General features: G+C 36.8%; 1 protein-coding gene across 1 annotated transcript in view; it reads right to left on the reverse strand.

Annotated features, from left to right (window-relative positions):
- The window catches only part of tous (testes of unusual size), a 196028-nt gene that overhangs the window by 83328 nt on the left and 93614 nt on the right, over positions 1–19086 (reverse strand). The window contains exon 7 of the mRNA XM_090411201.1: positions 11119–11232. Coding sequence (XP_090267327.1) covers positions 11119–11232 — 114 coding nt within the window. The remainder of the gene's footprint in view (positions 1–11118; positions 11233–19086) is intronic.

A 19086-nucleotide genomic window follows, 5' to 3' on the forward strand; every position in this document is an offset into this window, starting at 1 on the left:
GCGGAAAACCGACCAGGGCTTCTGACCTAATATCCAATCCTCACATTCTCGTGGTGCACCCTGTTGGGTATCTACTTGGATACTGAACGAATGACGATGGGCTGGCAATTTGGGATTTAGACGACCAAATTGTATTCTTATTGGTTAAACCAAAATAAAAGATGATGGTTCAACATGACAAAATTTCATGCCGGCTGAGGCGTCGCCCGGTTAAACAAGGCCCCCGTTGTTTTCGCCGGGGAACCAGGACGAACAGCGAAAAGTCAGCTACTGGAACAAATCTGAAAACAAACCCCAACTCAACATCACCAGAGTTAAAGATCGGTACTATCAACGTAAGAAGCCTGAATGGCAAAGAAATGGCGCTAGCTGAGGAATTAGATAAGTACCAGATTGACATAATAGGGGTGACTGAAACAAAAAAGACCAAAACTGGTGAGATCTTTCTGAGCAATAAATATAATATGTTATATTCAGGCAACGACAATTAAGGAAAAGAAGGAGTAGCCATAGTATTCAACACAAAACACGAGGCTAATCTTCTTGAATGGCAGTCAGTCTCAAGTAGAGTAATGTGCGCAAATATGAGAATGGGGAACTGGACAATGAGACTTATTTGTGCCTATGGTCCCACAGAAGGTTCTACTAAGGTAGAAGTGGAGGAATTCTTTGAGGCTTTAGAAAAAGCAACTGACACAATGAAAAAGGAAAAGTTGATCCCTGTTGGGGATCTAAATAGCAGAGTAGGAAATGATTGTGAGACATACAAAAATATTTTGGAAAAATTTGGAGAAAAGAGCAAAGCTAATAATAATGGCAAATATCTGTTGGATTTCTGCTAAGGACATGGACTGGTTATTACTAACACCAAGTTCCAACATAAAAATGTGCACAAATTCACATGTTGATGTTATACTTCTAAATAAATCCACTAGAAGTCTGCAAGATTCTCTGACTAAATTGAATAGCTGTTGTAATAGATATGGCATGAAGGTCAGCAATAAAAAGACAAAGACAATGAAAATAGATAGGCAGAATCATTGAAAATGTCAACTGTGTTGTAAATGGAGAACCTGTGGAACAAGTAAAACATTTCAGCTACTTAGGTACGATTTTTAGTGAAGATGGTAAATTAAATATAGAAATAGACAACAGAATCAGCAAAGCTGGTATGGTGGAAAGTCAATTGAATAAATTCATATGGAATAAGAGAGAAATTAGTCAGAACACTAAATTAGCTGTATACAAGACAGTGTTCAAACCAGTTTTATCTTATGGATCTGAGAGCTGGGTCAGAAGTAAACACTTGACCAAAGACTAGAGACCGCAGATATGAGAGAAAGATTATGGGTGTGAACAGATGGCATCAATGGCAATATTATATTAAAAACAAGGATATTAGGAAAGGACTTGACATTGTCAGCATCCAGGAATGCGTTAGCAGAGCTAATCTCAGGTGGTATGGTCACTTAAACAGAATGGGCGAGGAAAGATTAGTAAAACAAGTGTTCTCTGCCAGGTTGGCAGCAAAACGACCCAGAGGAAGACCAAGATATTATTATTATTATTATTCCTGACACCTCCAAGGAGTCCGAAAACTCATCGCGAGAGGACACCCACAAATGTCTTACCCACTACACCGAACCACCACTACGAATCATCTCCATCAACGCCATCCACCGCCAACCTCCACCACTACCACACCTAGTATGTTTTGTCTGTAAATTGCGTGTGTTCTGAAGGGCCGATTTGTCTGTATGCGGGATGAAAATCCCGAGTTTCCAGGAGAAAAAACCCTGCTACCTCCGTATGAGATCGGCTAACTCACCTTCGATAGGTGGATTGATACAGTACAAAGTGCCTTATACGATAGAAATATAAGATCTGTTAATGTTGGAGTCTTGATAAGTAACAGACTGATTTGGAGGAAAATTGTAGATGGGAAGTTAGTAATGATGTAGTTTTTTTCATGTAGTACTATCATATCCTGTACACCCCTTGAGAGTACATGGCAGGAATTTGATGATGATGATGATGATTCACAAAAAAGATATTTAATTAACCAAATATTTCGGTCTGGAAATTGCAGACCATCTTCAGTGGCATTACAAGAACAGTTTTAAAAAATACAAGGTGGAATACTAACAATAGATCATTTAAAAACAGAACAAGCCACGTGATGTTATATCACTAACTATTAAAGGGAAATATTTTTAAGCATAGACATGATTGAATTAAAAATGTTAATTAATAATTTCAATAATTTTTAATAACGTAAAATTAATATGAATTAATGAGTTATCCTGATTAGACTTTCCCAGATTTTTGATACAGATATACAGTTATTCCGATTTAGGTTAGGACGATGCCTCTACGCTTTCTTTGAATCAAAAATCCATATCAAAAATCTGGGAAAGTCTAATCAGAATAACTCATTAATCCATATTAATTTTATGTTATTTAAAATTACTGAAGATATTAATTAATATTTTTAATTCAATCATGTCTCTGCTTAAAAATATTTCCCTTTAATACTTAGTGATATAACATCATGCAGCTTGTTCTGTTTTTAAATGATCTATTGTTAGTATTCCACCTTGTATTTTTTAAAACTGTTCTTGTAATGCCACTGAAGATGGTCTGCAATATCCAGACTGAAATATTTGGTTAATTAAATATCTTTCTTGTGAATACATGCTTATATTATACAATCTTTATGTCACAAGTTTCCTTAAAACATCAGCTCTGTAAGGGGTAGGTCCTGTCATTGTAATTTATTCACATTTTGTAATAAATTGACAGTAGAAATGGATAAAGGAAATGGCTACACCATGTTCTGGATTTTGCAAAGGCATTTGGCAGAAAACTATAAATTACATGGAAAATTATTACAAAAGTTGGAGCAAATGGAAATTGGATATGAAGCTAGTAGCATGGATAGCATGGCTGACACAAACACAACACTAGAGAGAGTGGTATATGGTAGCATGGAATCTAGGAGAATGAGGGTGACTAGTGAAGTATTTCAAGGCTCTATTCTGTAAATTTGTATATCAATAATACAGAGAAAGATTTAATAGTGGGGGGGGGATATTCAGTTTTTTTATTTTTATGTTGAGCCTATACACGAGAGGTTGCTTGATCAACCTATAGTACATTAGTACCGTGTATAGGTAAAATATTATTACTATTACTATTATTACGGGAAACTCCAAGGAGTCCTCAGACGCATCAAAGGAGACCCTAAACATCATGTCCACACAACTATACGACATTCTCACAGTATCTATCATACCTTGCCTTGAACTCACTCGCCGTCATAGCACCCACAACAGACTCTGGCAGCTTATTCCACTCGTTTACCACTCTAAAAGTAAAGAACCCAGCTCTAACACCCCTGCTAACCACACTCTTGCCCAGCTTCAGTAGGTGTCCCCCTAGTTCTCCCACCACCAGTCCTGATCTCAAAAATATCCTCTGAATTAATCCTATAGAAACCCTTTAGCAATTTGAATGTCTCATCATATCTCCCCTTTTCCACCTATCAACTAATTTCTGCAACCCACAAATCTTCTACCTGTTCTCATATGGTTCATTCCATAGACCTGCTATCATCTTAGTCACTCATCTCTGGATCCTGTTCACCTTCTCCCCATCAAGAAGGAACCTAGGTGACCAAATCTGGGCACAGTAGTCGAGAGGAGGTCTTATCAAGCTCAGTACAGAGGTACAATAACTTGCTTGTCTCTGCTCGTCAATGTATTTTTACAATGTGTACTACTTTACAATTTTTACAATTACATTTTTACAATGTACTACTTTTACAATGTGCTCCCTATCCACCAACACTCCCAAGTCCCTGGCAATATACCACTTTTTTTCATAATGTGATCCATATAGATGATGACTAAGTGTTTCTTGAATTTTTTCAGATCTATAAAACTTAAATCCTTGATGTTTGCTGATTATGCAAAACTGGGAAGGGCAACAGTTGATAAAGGTGATGTATATATCCTACAGGATGATTTAAATAAATTGGATTGTGGGCAAAGTATAATGACTGTCAATTTAAGATTGCAAAGTGTTAGGTTATACACCTTAGGTTAAAAGGTTGCATACTGTGTATCACATTGATGGAGCTGGATTGCAGGAAATTGATTAGGCTAAGGACTTGGGAATAATGGTGGACAGAGATTGGAAGTTCAGAGGGTGTACTGCAAAAGTTTGTCAAAAAGCTCAAAGGATGAATTATTTGAATGTTGAAAAACACGCTAACAAGTAAAGATGAGTATGTAGAATATTCAACCAAAGAAAACAAATGATGTGAAATAACTGATATTGAGTTTTATTATTGACTACTGTGCACAGATTTGGTCACCTGGGTTTCTTGGGGATCAGAGGGTAGTAGAGAAGATTCGGAGACTAGTGACCAAGCTCGTGACAGTTCTGTGGAATGCTCCCTATTAGGATAGGTTGAAGATGTGTGGGGGGGGGGGTACAAAGTTTAGCTGATAGCAGAAAAGATGGAACAATTATTTATGATAGAAAATTATAAGATATTAAAGGAGTTACATAAAATTGACACAAAGGAAAGTTTTCAATATAATTACGACAAATAGTCAGAGAACTGAGAGTTGTCAGTGGAAGAAGTGTGAGAATGTGGTTAGTAAGGGTGGAGGGACTAGAATTTTAGCATGGAGAGTAACGAACAAGTGGAATGAATAGTCCAAATTAGTTGTGAGTATCCTGAAGGTGAACAGGTTTAAGGAGAGGTATGATAATCTTTGTGTGTATAAAGGCTAGTCTGGGTATCCCACAATGAATCACCAGACTCCATGGAGGTACCATATAAAAATAATAATAATTATAATTACTCCAGGCATCTAGAATATCTTTATCTTCAGTTTTCATGCTACTGTGATCATATTTGATTCTTTTATAGTACTTTTTTATGTATATATTCAAATATATTTGTGTCTGGTAATGATTTCCTACTTTCCTATTTAAAACCTTTTTAAATAACGAAACCTGTGGTGCGATCATAATTAAAAGAAACACATGTATTAACTACAGTGAATATTATAATAAATTTAGTTTAATCCTTTATCCAAGTGTGAGCAAACAAAGTTTGCGCCTGAAAGTATCTTCAGGACTGGGATAAGGTGGTACAACACCGGGTCAACTTGTTGCAAAGGTGGAGCAAGTTACCAACACTCCTGTCTCAGTATCTCCTATAATGCAAAACACATCTCCTTGGGAATATGTCTAATGTTACGCATTAAGGGAAGGGCCACTACCCAGACTAGTTTCGACCTTTATTGAGGTCTCTTCAGTGCGAGCCAGGCCCAAGTTGAGATACCAGGCAGAAGCATTAGCAGTTGCCAAATGGTGTGCCACCCTTTTTTAATAGATTACTCTGGATTTAGACAAAGATGTTGAAAGTTTATTTTTCACTTGGTTAGAGTATAATAAACTTAGTTTAATCCTTTATCCAAGTGTGAGCAAACAAAGTTTGTGCCTGAAAGTATCTTCAGGACTGGGGTAAGGTGGTACAACACCAGGGAAACTCGTTGCAAAGGTGGAGCAAGCTACCAACACTCCTGTCTCAGTATCTCCTATAATGCAATACACATCTCCTTGTGGATATGTCTAATGTTACGCATTAAGGGAAGGGCCACTACCCAGACTAGTTTCGACCTTTATTGAGGTCTCTTCAGTGGGAGCCAGGCCCAAATTGAGATACCAGGCAGAAGCATTAGCATTAGACAGGAGTGTTGGTATCTTGCTCCACCTTTGCAACGAGTGGTCCCGGTGTTGTACCACCTTACCCCAGTCCTGAAGATACTTTCAGGCGCAAACTTTGTTTGCTCACACTTGGATAAAGGATTAAACTAAATTTATTATACTCTAACCAAGTGAAAAATAAACTTTCTACAGTGAATATTATTTAATTGTAAATATTTCATCCTAAGTATCTTAGGACATCATCAGTACAGTAGTTTAAAAAATAATAGGAATAACATACAGTTAGGGCACATGATTAAAAGAATCTCATTAAACATGCATAACATGTTACAGAAGTAAAAATAAAATAAAATAAATAAAAATATAATAATAATTATTATTATTATTATTATTTAACACAATTTTGGATGATAATTTCCCATACTTTAGGAATAGTAAGAACGTCGTTGCAGTTTAAGTTTGGTCTGTCTAGTAGGGCTTCAGAACTTTCTTTGAATAAATGCTCAAGTTTATATAAAGATGTATGTAAAAGTTTAGACTTTTCCCGATGGATCCTATGGTTTGGATTTTCAATTCCATGTTGAGAGAGGCCAGATTTCTGAAGTTTAAAAAGACGAATGTGGTCTTGATGTTCCGAGATGCGTTTCTGAACAGACCTACCTGGCTGTCCAAAGTAAGACAATTTGCATGAGCATGGAATCTCATAAACGCCAGGCAACATCAAAGGTGAGAGTTTGTCCTTAGGAGAAGGTAACAAGTTGTAAATTTGGTTGATAGGTTTGTAAGTAGTGGCAAAATTGTATTTCTTCATAATTTTAGAAAGACGTTCGGAGATGCCTTTGACGTACGGTATGGGAATTCTATGGACTTCTTCCTGCCTGGTTTGATGTGTGGAGAAGTGACTCATGATTTTTTGAGTTGTTTTAGGATTATATTCATTTAGGATGGCTGTATTTTTGATTACTTCTAATTCCTGGTTTAAAGATTTTTCAGAGGAGTAGAATTTGTGTGCTCTGGAAACTAGTGATTTAATGCCAGATTTTTGAGATGGATGATGAGCGGAAGAATTGTAAATGTAGTGACCTGAGAATGTGGGCTTGCGAAAGACAGACGTGGCAATGAAACCGTCTTCTTTTCTTTGGATGTGTAAATCCAAAAAGGAGATACCCTGTGGAGATTCTTTTTCTAACGTAAAGTTGATGCGATGATGAAGAAGATTAATTTTATCTAGAAACAGTTGTAATTCATGTTCATTATCAGAGCTGATAAAGAAGATACCACTGTGGTTCTTGATACAAACTCATATGACCAAAAAATGAATTTACTTCTTCGAGATCATAATACTTACGCCAAATTGGATTATGATCCTACAAAACATCAACTCAGAAAATTAAATAAGCTACTTAATGAAACTTCCTCTTTAGATGAAGAAACAATAAAAAAATTTAAGACATACCATGCAAGACCTCCTAGAATTTATGGCTTACCTAAGCTACACAAAACTAATGTTCCACTTAGACCCGTCATAGACTGTATCAACAGTCCAACTTACAAGTTATCAAGATTCTTCTTCTTCTTATTATTATTATTATTATGCGACACCTCTAGGGAGTCCAAAGACTCATCGAGGGAGGACACCTACTCCACAACTCAATCCACTAGCTACACCAATGCCATCTACTGCCTGCCACCACCACTAGTATTTTCACAGACAATCACAAACATCCATGCCCACAGTGGGTTTCAAACCCGTAGCCTTTTGGCTGAAGAGCGGATACGCTAACCGCTTGGCCAACCAGGCTGGCAAATCTAACCTTCTCTGTCCTCACATAGGCCACTCAGTCTCTTCAATCAAAAATTCTACTGAGTTTCACACAAAAATTAAAGACATTCAACTATCAAAAACTGACTTGTTAACCAGCTTTGACATTGTCTCCCTCTTCACAAATATTCCCCATAAAGAAACAATAGAATTACTAACTCAAAAATTTCCGTCTGATGTAGTTGAATTGTTCAAGTTTGTTATTGCATCAGGTTACTTCACCTGGAAAGGTCAAATTTACAAGCAAGAAGAAGGAACAGCAATGGGATCTCCTTTATCACCAAACCTAGCAAACTTGTTTCTAGAACACCTTGAGGAAAAAATATTCACTTTTGAACCCAAACCAAAATTTTGATTAAGATATGTCGACAATGTATTTGCAGTCTGGGATCATCCCGAACATGAATTACAACTGTTTCTAGATAAAATTAACCTTTATCATCATTGCATCAACTTTACGTTAGAAAAAGAATCTCCACAGGGTATCTCCTTTTTGGATTTACACATCCAAAGAAAAAAAAGACGGTTACATCGCCACGTCTGTCTTTTGCAAGCTACATTCTCAGGTCGCTACATTTACAATTCTTCTGCTCATCATCCATCTCAAAAATCTGGCATTATTAAATCACTAGTTTCTAGAGCACACAAATTCTGCTCCTCTGAAGAATCTTTAAATTAGGAATTAGAAGTAATCAAAAATACAGCCATCCTAAATGAATATAATCCTAAAACAACTCAAAAAATCATCATCAGTCACTTCCCCATACATCAAACCAGACAGGAAAAAGTCCATAGGATTCCCATACCTTACATCAAAGGCATCTCCGAACGTCTTTCTAAAATTATGAAGAAATACAATTTTGCCACTACTTACAAACCTATCAACCAAATTTACAACTTGTTACCTTCTCCTAAGGACAAACTCTCACCTTTGATGTTGCCTGGCGTTTATGAGATTCCATGCTCATGCAAATTGTCTTACTTTGGACAGCCAGGTAGGTCTGTTCAGAAACGCATCTCGGAACATCAAGACCACATTCGTCTTTTTAAACCTCAGAAATCTGGCCTCTCTCGACACGGAATTGAAAATCCAAACCATAGGATCCATCGGGAAAAGTCTAAACTTTTACATACATCTTTATATAAACATGAGCATTTATTCAAAGAAAGTTCTGAAGCCCTACTACACAGACCAAACTTAAACTGCAACGACGTTCTTACTATTCCTAAAGTATGGGAAATTATCATCCAAAATTGTGTTAAATAATAATAATAATAATTTTTTTTATTTTATTTTATTTTTTTTTTACTTTTGTAACATGTTATGCATGTTTAATGAGATTCTATTGTAATCATGTGCCCTAACTGTATGTTATTCCTATTATTGTTTTAAACTACTGTACTGATGATGTCCTAAGATACTTAGGATGAAATATTTGCAATTAAATAATATTCACTGTAGTTAATACATGTGTTTCTTTTAATTATGATCATACCACAGGTTTCGTTATTTAAAAAAGTTTTAAATAGGAGAGTAGGAAATCATTACCAGACATAAATATATTTGAATATATACATAAAAAAAGTACTATAAAAGAATTAGATATGATCGCAGTAAAATGAAAACTGAAAATAAAGATATTCTAGATGCCTGGAGTAATTATAATTATAATTATTATTATTTTTATATGATACCTCCATGGAGTCTGGTGATTCATTGTGGGAGACCCAGACTAGCCTTTATACACACAAAGATTATCATACCTCTCCTTAAACCTGTTCACCTTCAGGATACGCACAACTAATTCGGACAATTCATTCCACTTGTTTGTTACTCTCCATGCTAAAATTCTAGTTCCTCCACCCTTACTAACCACATTCTCACACTTCTTCCACTGACAACCCCCAGTTCTCTGACTATTTGGGAAATTATGATACAAAATTGTGTTAAATAATAATAATAATTATTTTTTTTATTTTTTTTTATTTTTTTTTTACTTTTGTAACACGTTACGCATGTTTAATGAGATTCTATTGTAATCATGCGCCCTAACTGTATGTTATTCCTATTATTGTTAAACTACTGTACTGATGATGTCCTAAGATACTTAGGATGAAATATTTACAATTAAATAATTTTCACTGTGGTTAATACATGTGTTTCTTTTAATTCTGCTATTTAAATCTCCAACAAGGACCAACTTTTCCTTTTTCATTGTGTCAGCTGCCTTCTCTAATGCTTTAAAAATTCCTCCATTTCTTCCTTAATAGAAATATCTGTGGGACAATAGGCACAAATAAGTTTCATTTTCCAGTTCCTCATTCTGATTGCCTGCCATTCAAGAACATTATCCTTGTATTTAGTGTTGAAAGATCAGGGCAAAGAAGATTGTAGCCCTGATTATTATGACCATCTTATATTTGTTGCTTAGAAGGTTCTCACTTATTTTTGCCTTCTTTGTTTGGTAACACCTATTATGTCAATCTCATACTTATCCAATTCTTCTGCTAGTTCTATTTCTTTTCCATTGATGGTGCCAATCTTAAACTCTGCTGATACTAAGTTGGGATGGCTTCTGGGATTTGTCCATCATATGTTGCCTGAGATAACTATTCCATAGAAACTTCAGAAATTCACTCTCTCCCCTTCATTCAATCTACATTTTCATAATTAAAATACCACACTCTTTTCTTTGTCCAATCAATTTGCCTAAACATTTATTAATCACTGCCTTCTGCATTCCCAAACTATAATAACATCCAATTAGATGCATTATTTAGCCTTTAGCCTCCAAGCCATTTCATGTACTACTATTTTCCACCAGCTCTGGATACAATTCCTCTATCATTAACAGTAGTCTCCCTTCTCCCCTCTTCCTCTTTCTATCCTTCTGGAGGAGGTCTATATTCCCAATTTCTACTCCTGCCCATATGCTATACTCCATAAGCCAAGCTTTGCATATACCAATTATCCTTGGGCACAGCAACACTCATTTTTGACACAAACTCCCTTATTTTTGATACTCCTTGCAGTGGTGTATAATCATAACAATCTCATGACTCATCCTCATACCATTATTCCCCTTGAACTGCTTCGCTAGTCACAACCTCACTGACTTTCCCCTTCCCTTTAATATCATACTCCTTCAGGGTAAAACAAATACTAATCTATTTGAGACTATCCCATCAACACCATCTCTGCTCACTCTAGTTGTTATACTTGGTATACCACACCTTATCCTCCTCCCTCCCTCTCTTCCTGCTGTGGATATCTTAGTTTCTCATTTTCTTATTCTTATCCACTCTCTTATGCTAATGCATTCTGTTACTCTGCCTTACCATAATCTTACCCCTATATATCTATCCACCTTCCATTTGCTCTATCACAACCTGCTTTTTTTTTATTCTCTCTTTCTCTGATCCTTATCCAGTAAGAAGCAAATTAAGAAGAAATTTGGTAATGAAATTTATGTAAATAAAGCTGAAAAGTCCTAGAGACATAACATATACAGATCAAGAACATTTCTCTTTATAAAAAGAAATATACCTACAGTTCCACTATGTCCCACAAGTGTTGCAACACTTTCAAAGCTGATAGTAGAATAAAGTTTGATGTCTAGGCCTGAAAGTAATGCTATGAGATGGCCTCCATTGCTAAAAGAGCACTGCAAAAAAACACAGAATTATAATTCAAAGAAAATGAACATATTGTACAAGTTAAAACAATATACAAAACAAAAATTATTTTGGTGGAGAGCCTGAAAATCTTGGCCATTATAATTAAATGTTTTCAGAAAAAAAAAATGATGAAAAACATATTTCTTAGCCACATAATGACAAAAATTGATTTCATTACAAAGCAGGGCTAGTTTTTCACAATTCATTCTACTATTTATCAGCTACCTGTAGATAGTACATAAGTTGCCAGTAATGTAGTTACACATTGCAAAGTTTTCTAGTCTCAGAAATTAGTTCACTTACTGAAAGCAAATTTTGGTCAGTATAAATTATCGCTTGCCTTTTTTACTTAGAAGAAATATGGAGTTTTTTTTATGAAGGAATGAACCCAAAAATCTTTCAAGTGAAAAGTATTGAAAAAAAAGATAATTATAAATATCATGACACTTTTATACACAGCGTTAATTTTATACACATATTTATACAAAAATATGTTTGCCTTTAATGTGACTTATTCAGACTTCGATGCTGATTATAATGTTAATAAAGAAATTTGATAGCTTATTGAATGCTTGCTTTATGTTCCGTGTTCTTATTCAAATTACTTTCATTACACTGTTATCTTTATCCTTGAAAATGCCTCATTTAGTGTTAGGTGAAATGCTGGATTAAAATATTCAAATTTCTTTTATTATTATTATTATTATTATTATTAAAACAAGACCTCATGGAGTCAAAGACTCATCTAGGAGGTCCTTTTATCTCACACACATCTCATCATACCGGGTCTTAAACACATTCAAACTCCTTGCAGACACCACACTCTCAGGCAAGGCATTCCAATCATTCACAACTCTGCACGAAAAAAACCTGCCTCTCACTCCCCTACTCACACCCTCTTTATACAGTTTCCAGGGATGACCTCTGGTTCTCCCCTGATCTCCCACTATTCTATGTAGAACTTCTCCACCATTGATCCTATAACAACCCCTCACCAACTTGTAGGTCTCTATCATATCTCCCCTCTTCCTTCTCTCCACTAGACTCTGCAAATTACATCTTTTCAATCTTTCCTCATACTCGACATTCCAGAGGTCAGAAACTACCTTAGTCAGTCGCCTTTGCACCCTTTCCAACATCTCTTCATCCTTCTGAAAACCAGGTGACCAAATCTGGGCACAATAGTCCATGTGTGACCTAATCAAAGCCTTATACAATGGAACAAGAATCTCCCTACTTCTACACGTCAGTGTCTTCCTCATCATTCCCAGAAGTCTTTGTGTTATTATTATTATTATTATTATTATTATTATTATTATTCCTGATACCTCCAAGGAGTCCGAAGACTCATCGCGGGAGGACATCTTCAACTGTCTCTACACCTTACCTCTACTACGAATCAACGCCATCTACCGCCCACCTCCAACACCACCACAACTAGTAATTTTTGTCTGTAAATTGCGTGTGTTCTGAAGGGCCGATTTGTATGTATGCGGGATGAAAAACCCGAGTTTCCGGGAGAAAAAAACCCTGCTACCTCCGTATGAGATCGGCTAACTCACCATCTATTGAAATCGACCAGATAAAGATTCCTCCCGTCGCGACGAGAATCGAACTTAGGCCTATTCCAAACGAAGGGCGCAACGTACCGTCGTTCTTCCAATTGCGCTACAGAGGCGTTATACAATGTAGGGAGATTCTTGTTCCATTATACAATGGAACAAGAATCTCCCTACTTCTACACGTCAGTGTCTTCCTCATCATTCCCAGAACTCTTTGTGTTGTCATCACAATTTTGGCGATGTGTCCCCTAAATTTTAGATCCTTATCCACTATCACTCCCAGATCTCTTATTTCCTCTACTTCCAACAATATATTCTCACCAAGCATAAATTTTGCATCCCATCTTTGTTTTCCAAATTTTAAAACCTTACATTTTGCAACATTGAACTCGCATCCCCATTTGCTTGCCCAATCACTCAATTTATTCAAGTCTTCTTGCAAGGCCACAATATCTTCACTACTCTTTATGGTTCGTCCCAACTTTGCATCATCTGCAAACAACTGAATATCTCCATCCAAATCTTCGCCAATATCATTAATATACAAGTTAAATAGTAATGGCCCTAAAACAGATCCCTGAGGCACTCCACTAGTGACTTTCCTTTTCCTGGATATTGCACCCCCATACACAACTTGTTGATACCTATCAGATAGCCAGTCTCCAATCCAATGCACTAATCTAATATCCAACCCCATCTGCTCTAGTTTGACTGTCAACTTATCATGAGGTACTCTATCAAAAGCTTTTGCAAAATCCAAGTATATTACTGTGTATCCTTCTCCTCTGTCCAAGGAAGCAGTCACTTTATTGTAATAAGTAAGTAGATTACTAAAACACAACCTCCCTTTAGCAAATCCATGCTGTCCATCAAAGATTATACCATTGTTGTCAACCCAACTCTGGATCCTAGTTCTCACAAGCTTCTCCAACAACTTAACCACAACACCTGACACACAGATAGGCCTATAGTTTGATGCTTGAGTTCGATCACCTCCTTTATGAAGTGGCACAATCTTGCCCTCCTTCCACTCTTTAGGGACTTGACCAAGTGCAAGACTCGTATTAAAAAAATATGTCAAGGCAGGTGTCAACACTCTGGCACATTCCTTCAGAATACGCGGTGATATATTATCAAGTCCCACAGCCTTATTTACATCTAGTTTACTCAACTCCCCAAACACCTCTTGCTCACTTACAGTCAGTCTCTCCTCCCCATCATCATCAACTGCTCTTAATCTCTCCATGAAGTCACCTTCACAAGATTGAAAGATCTTTATGAACTGCTCATTAAGTATCTCCACCACACATTCTGCAACAGCTGTCTTTGTACCACTTCCTCCAATCAATGTCATCCTTCCATAATCATTCTTTCTTTTGCTGGCTACATATCGAAAGAACTCCCTAGGATTCTTTTTAGCTTCATTAGCTAACTGCTGTTCATACCTCTCTTTAGCTACTCTCACCAACCAAGTCACTCTCCTTGCCTGGTCTTTGTAGAACTCATGAAATTGGTTACTTCCACTTCTCTTATGCTGCCTCCACAATGCCCTTTTTCTCTGTATTGCATGCTTAATCTCTTTATTCATCCATCTCACACCTAACTTATTTAACCTTCTCACCCATGGTATACATTTAGACATTGCATCCACTAAATATTTTTTGAAAATCCCCCAAGCTGCATTGATCTCTTTTCCAGCTAACTCCTCATTCCATGCTACACCTGCAAGCTGTCTCCTGAGCTCTTCATAATCACCCCCCCTTGTAGTTCCACATACACCCGTTTTTCACAGGGGTCCTTGCACTGCTGGCAACCACCCAAGTAATCACCTCATGGTCACTTTCACCAATTGGTGGATGATTTGATACCTCATTGATAATTGCATCCTCCGATGAGATGACCAAATCCAAGACCCTTAATCCTCTTGTGCCCTCTGTTACATACTGTCTGAGGTAGTTATCCCTCAAAAACTCAAGAAACTCATTTTCTTTACTTCCAGTTGCTATCTCTTCATTCCAGTATATATTGCCATAATTAAAATCACCCATAATGATCACCCTTTTCTTATTTGCTTGGCTTATTTGACTATACATTTCACTATCACCACCATCCACATTACCAGGTCTATAACAACATCCCACCAAGTATTTGATTCTATTCACCTCTATCTCACACCATACTGCCTCAAAACCACTGGCCCCATTTCCCTCTTGCATCTCTACCTTGTATGGACATAACTCTTTCTCTATCATCAATAGCACTCCCCCTCCCTTTTTACCCCTTCTATCCTCACGAAACACATCATACCTTTCCATCTCTATTCCTGTCAGGATGTCATCCTCATCTAACCATGTCTCACTTATTCCGACAATCTCTGGGTGCACGGACGCAATTAGTGCAACCATTTCATCCGCCTTGTTTCTTATACTTCTAGCATTGGTATACAAACACAACAACTCATTTCTGGATCTACAGCTAGTTCCACTGATACCACTCACTCGATGTGATCTCTCCATGCTGGACTGGGGCCATTTCCCTTTCTGCTTCTTCATTTTAGAACCCTTTGCAATTCCATCTGTTTCCTTTTGATCCCTGATCATCCCATTACTTTCCTGCCTACACATTCTCTCACCTCCTCTTGGAGCATCCACCTTTCTCACGCTGTGTATCCCTGTCCACCCTGAGCCTCGCCGTTTCCCTGCTCCTCTTGCACACCCATTCTCTCATTTTCTATACTCATACCACTCACTTCCACATTCATTTCCACTCCTTCAATCTCTCCTGTCTTACTCTCCTGCTCTTCCACATCCCTCCCCTCTCGATCTGATTCATTCTCTCTATTCACTTCTCTACCTTCCAGCAGCAGTCTCTCCAAGCGACTCACACCATAACCACTCAAATGCAGTCCATCGCTCCCATACAGCTCAGTTCGTCCCTCAAACTCATTCCACACATTAACAAACTGTACTCCCATCTCCTCACACATTTCAGCCAGAATATCATTCATAATCCTTGCTCTCCGCCTCATTTCACCACAATCATACCTAGGCAACACACTGACCACCCTTCCTGTCACACTATTCTCCTTTATCTTTCCAAGCAGTCTATGTTGTTAATAAACTATTAAAATTCTTCACTAACAAGTTAACTATGAAACTTGGAAATGTTTTCAAACTTAGCAAGAATTTACAAAAATACAAATCTTTGGCTCTCAGAAAAGTCTGATCTCTAGTGAGCATGTTACCTACAGTAGCAAACAAATTAACCCAAACAAGCTGATTTTCATCAAGTTCTTGGTTTTGGTTTCAGTTTACAATAATTTTAGTTTTGGTTTTAGTTCACTATTTTGGTTGAGTGCATGTTTTAACTGTCTCTACAATGTTTATTAATAGTGTTGTGCATTTTTAAATAGTGTAAACAAGTTGCCATTCATAGTGTTTCATTCATTTTGTGTAGTTATAAAATGGATACATCTCCAAGAAAGCATTCAAAAATATGTACTCTTTCTCAGCACACATCCATGACTCAAGGACAAATTACCAATGAGTGTGGTGTTGGTGTTGGTTCGAGTACTGTTAATGTGATTTTAAAGAGGTTTAAGAAAACAAGTACCTTTACTCCTGACAGAAAAGGAAAATATGGGCAAAAAAAGATTCAAGATCATTTACTAGTTAGGAAAAGCAAAATGAATCTAAGATTGTCTGCTGTAGACTTAAATAGAGACTTGGTAGCTAGCCAGATTAATGTTTCTGACATGACAGTTCCATCAAAGATCGCTGGAAGCAGAGAAGACTGCCCACAGACCTAAAAAGAAACTGTAGATGAAAACTATGTAGAAAAAGAGGCTCCAGTGGGCAAAAGTGTACAAAAATTGGACTGTTGAGAAGTGGAAGAAGGTCATATTCTCAGATGAGAGCCATTTCTTTTTCCAAGGAGAGTGAGCACCCTATGTTAGCAAACTAGTGACTGATAAGAGCTCTCCTGCCCACCTTCAAGAAGCTCCTAAATGCCCAGCCAAAAAGATGATCTAGGATTGTTTTACACATGACAGTCTGGGGTCACTCTTGTCTGTTGACGGTATGATGAAAAGCAACCAATACATAAAAATATTGGAGAAAACAGTGTTCCCACAAATCCAGAAAGACAAAGAACTCATCTTCCAACAGGATCTCACTCTATGCCACACTTCAAGAAAAGTGAAACAATTCCTCGGAACTCACAACATCCAATTGCTTCAGTGGTCACGTAGCTATCCAGACATTAACACAATAGAAACTTTGTGGGCCATAGTGAAAAAGAGATTTGGAAAATTAAATTGTCATTCAAAGGATAACTTAATACAATCCATTATAAAAGTGTGGTTTTGAAATGCAGAAATGAGAAAAATGTATTCTACCATGGTAAAGTTCATGCCTAAGTGAATGAATGAACTTATTAGGAAAAGAAATCTAGTCAATAAAACAAAAAAAAAGAAGATTAATAACAGCAGAAATGAAGTTTATGAGAAAAACTGCAAAGTATACTCTATTTGATCACAAAAGAAATAAAGAAATTATGAAAGAATTAAACCAAGAATCAGTGATAAAAAAAATTAAAAAATATAAACATAAATGGATGGAACATGTTCAAAGAATGAAAATAGAAAGACTACTAAAACAAGCCTTAAAGTACAAGCCATTAGGAAAAAGAAAACCAGGACGTCCTCTTAAAATATTCAACGATGACTTCTAAGGCCGGAACACTATACTAGGCCTAAATCCTTGATATGCATGACGACGATGACAATTAGGAACAGAGGAGCACATATAAATTATTAGGTAAAACTGGAGTTTATTTTTGTACTTATTTCTTGTGAAATTAAAATTTTTCTTTAAAATGTGAGTGTTTGGATTAATTTGTTCACTACTGTAGGTGGCAGATGGTGGAGCTCTCCAAATATATTGCTGACAGTGCCTTAGGGGGATGTCATCTTGATAGTAAGGGAAGTAGTGTTCCTAGGGTACCTTAGCTGGATTTATTCTCTCCTTCCACTTACTTTGAGACAGACCCTTTCATTTACCTTTCCTGTTTTATCTCTCTTGAGCAACTGTTGTCTACTTCCAACTCCAATGTTATTAGAGTAGTTGAGGACTAAGGGCTTTCTTTTTCTTATTGTAATTTTCTTTTTGTGGGTAGAAGGAGCTCACAGTCATGGTGAAGACAGTCCTTCTTGAGGCATAGGTCCTCAATGTTAACTCGTGGCATTGCACAGTCTGGTGTTGGTTCCCACAAGGTAGGAGAATGTGCACTCTAAACATAAAATTCTTTTTGGGGATTGAGCAAAGGGTTGATTCCCCCCCCCCCATCTTCTTGTAAAAAAATTCATTGCTACATACTCCTAAAAGAAGAATGACTCTGGACAGAAATCTAGGCAATGAAATTGGCTATAGACATGGACTTTGAGATTTGGAACATAGAACATACAGAGTTTAACTGGGGAAATTAGAAGAGGAGTTAAAAAAAGAAGTTACTAATAAAACTTTAGAGGTCTTCACAGAAACTAAAAAAAGAAGGGTACTAGTTGTAAGATCCAGTGTGATTATTTACAGATTTGGATTAGAATGGATAAGGTGAGCAGAGCACAAGCTGGAGATTTCCTTGTGGATAAAGAATGGAAAAAAGTTTTATTAAAATCAGGAAGGAAGTCAATGAAGTCATTGATGCTCATTGCTTACGGAGTGGAAATGGTCATCATAGGAACATGTGCTCCAACAGAGATGACAGATGAGTATTTTGAGAAGTTGGGTGAAGAGATGGAGACGTAGAGATAACCAAGACCTTTATGTCTTTGATGTGCGAGTATTGAGAGGTTCATCTGATACTTGCGCAGATATTGTGCCTGGAAGGGTTAAAAGGAAAAATGATTAAGTTGGTGACATCAGGTTAGGTGAACTATGATATATGTCAGATGAGAATATTAGAAGACTATAAAAGTAGGGTCAGGCAAAAACCAAATGTACACAAGTCCTGGAAAGCTAGTGAAATGTATAATCATATTAAGGAGGTTGGTTATTCATAAAGCAGTTAAGGAAGCACTTGGATTTGACAGAAATTTCAATGAGTAAATGATTCGAATGCCTTTCGAAGCAAATGGATGACAGGAAAAGCTGTTGCAACCATTACTAAGAAGAAGAAAGCATATAAATTGCAATGATGAAATGAGCCTTGACATGTAAAGATAAGGAAGTCGTTCTACCTCTTTACAAGGGAAGACCTCACTTGGAATATTGTGCACATGTC

This window comes from Typopeltis vanoorti, chromosome 21 (assembly GCF_054136105.1).
Source record: "Typopeltis vanoorti isolate ZY-2024b chromosome 21, IOZ_Tvanoo_1.0, whole genome shotgun sequence".
In the NCBI taxonomy this organism is placed as follows: Eukaryota; Metazoa; Arthropoda; class Arachnida; order Uropygi; family Thelyphonidae; genus Typopeltis; species Typopeltis vanoorti.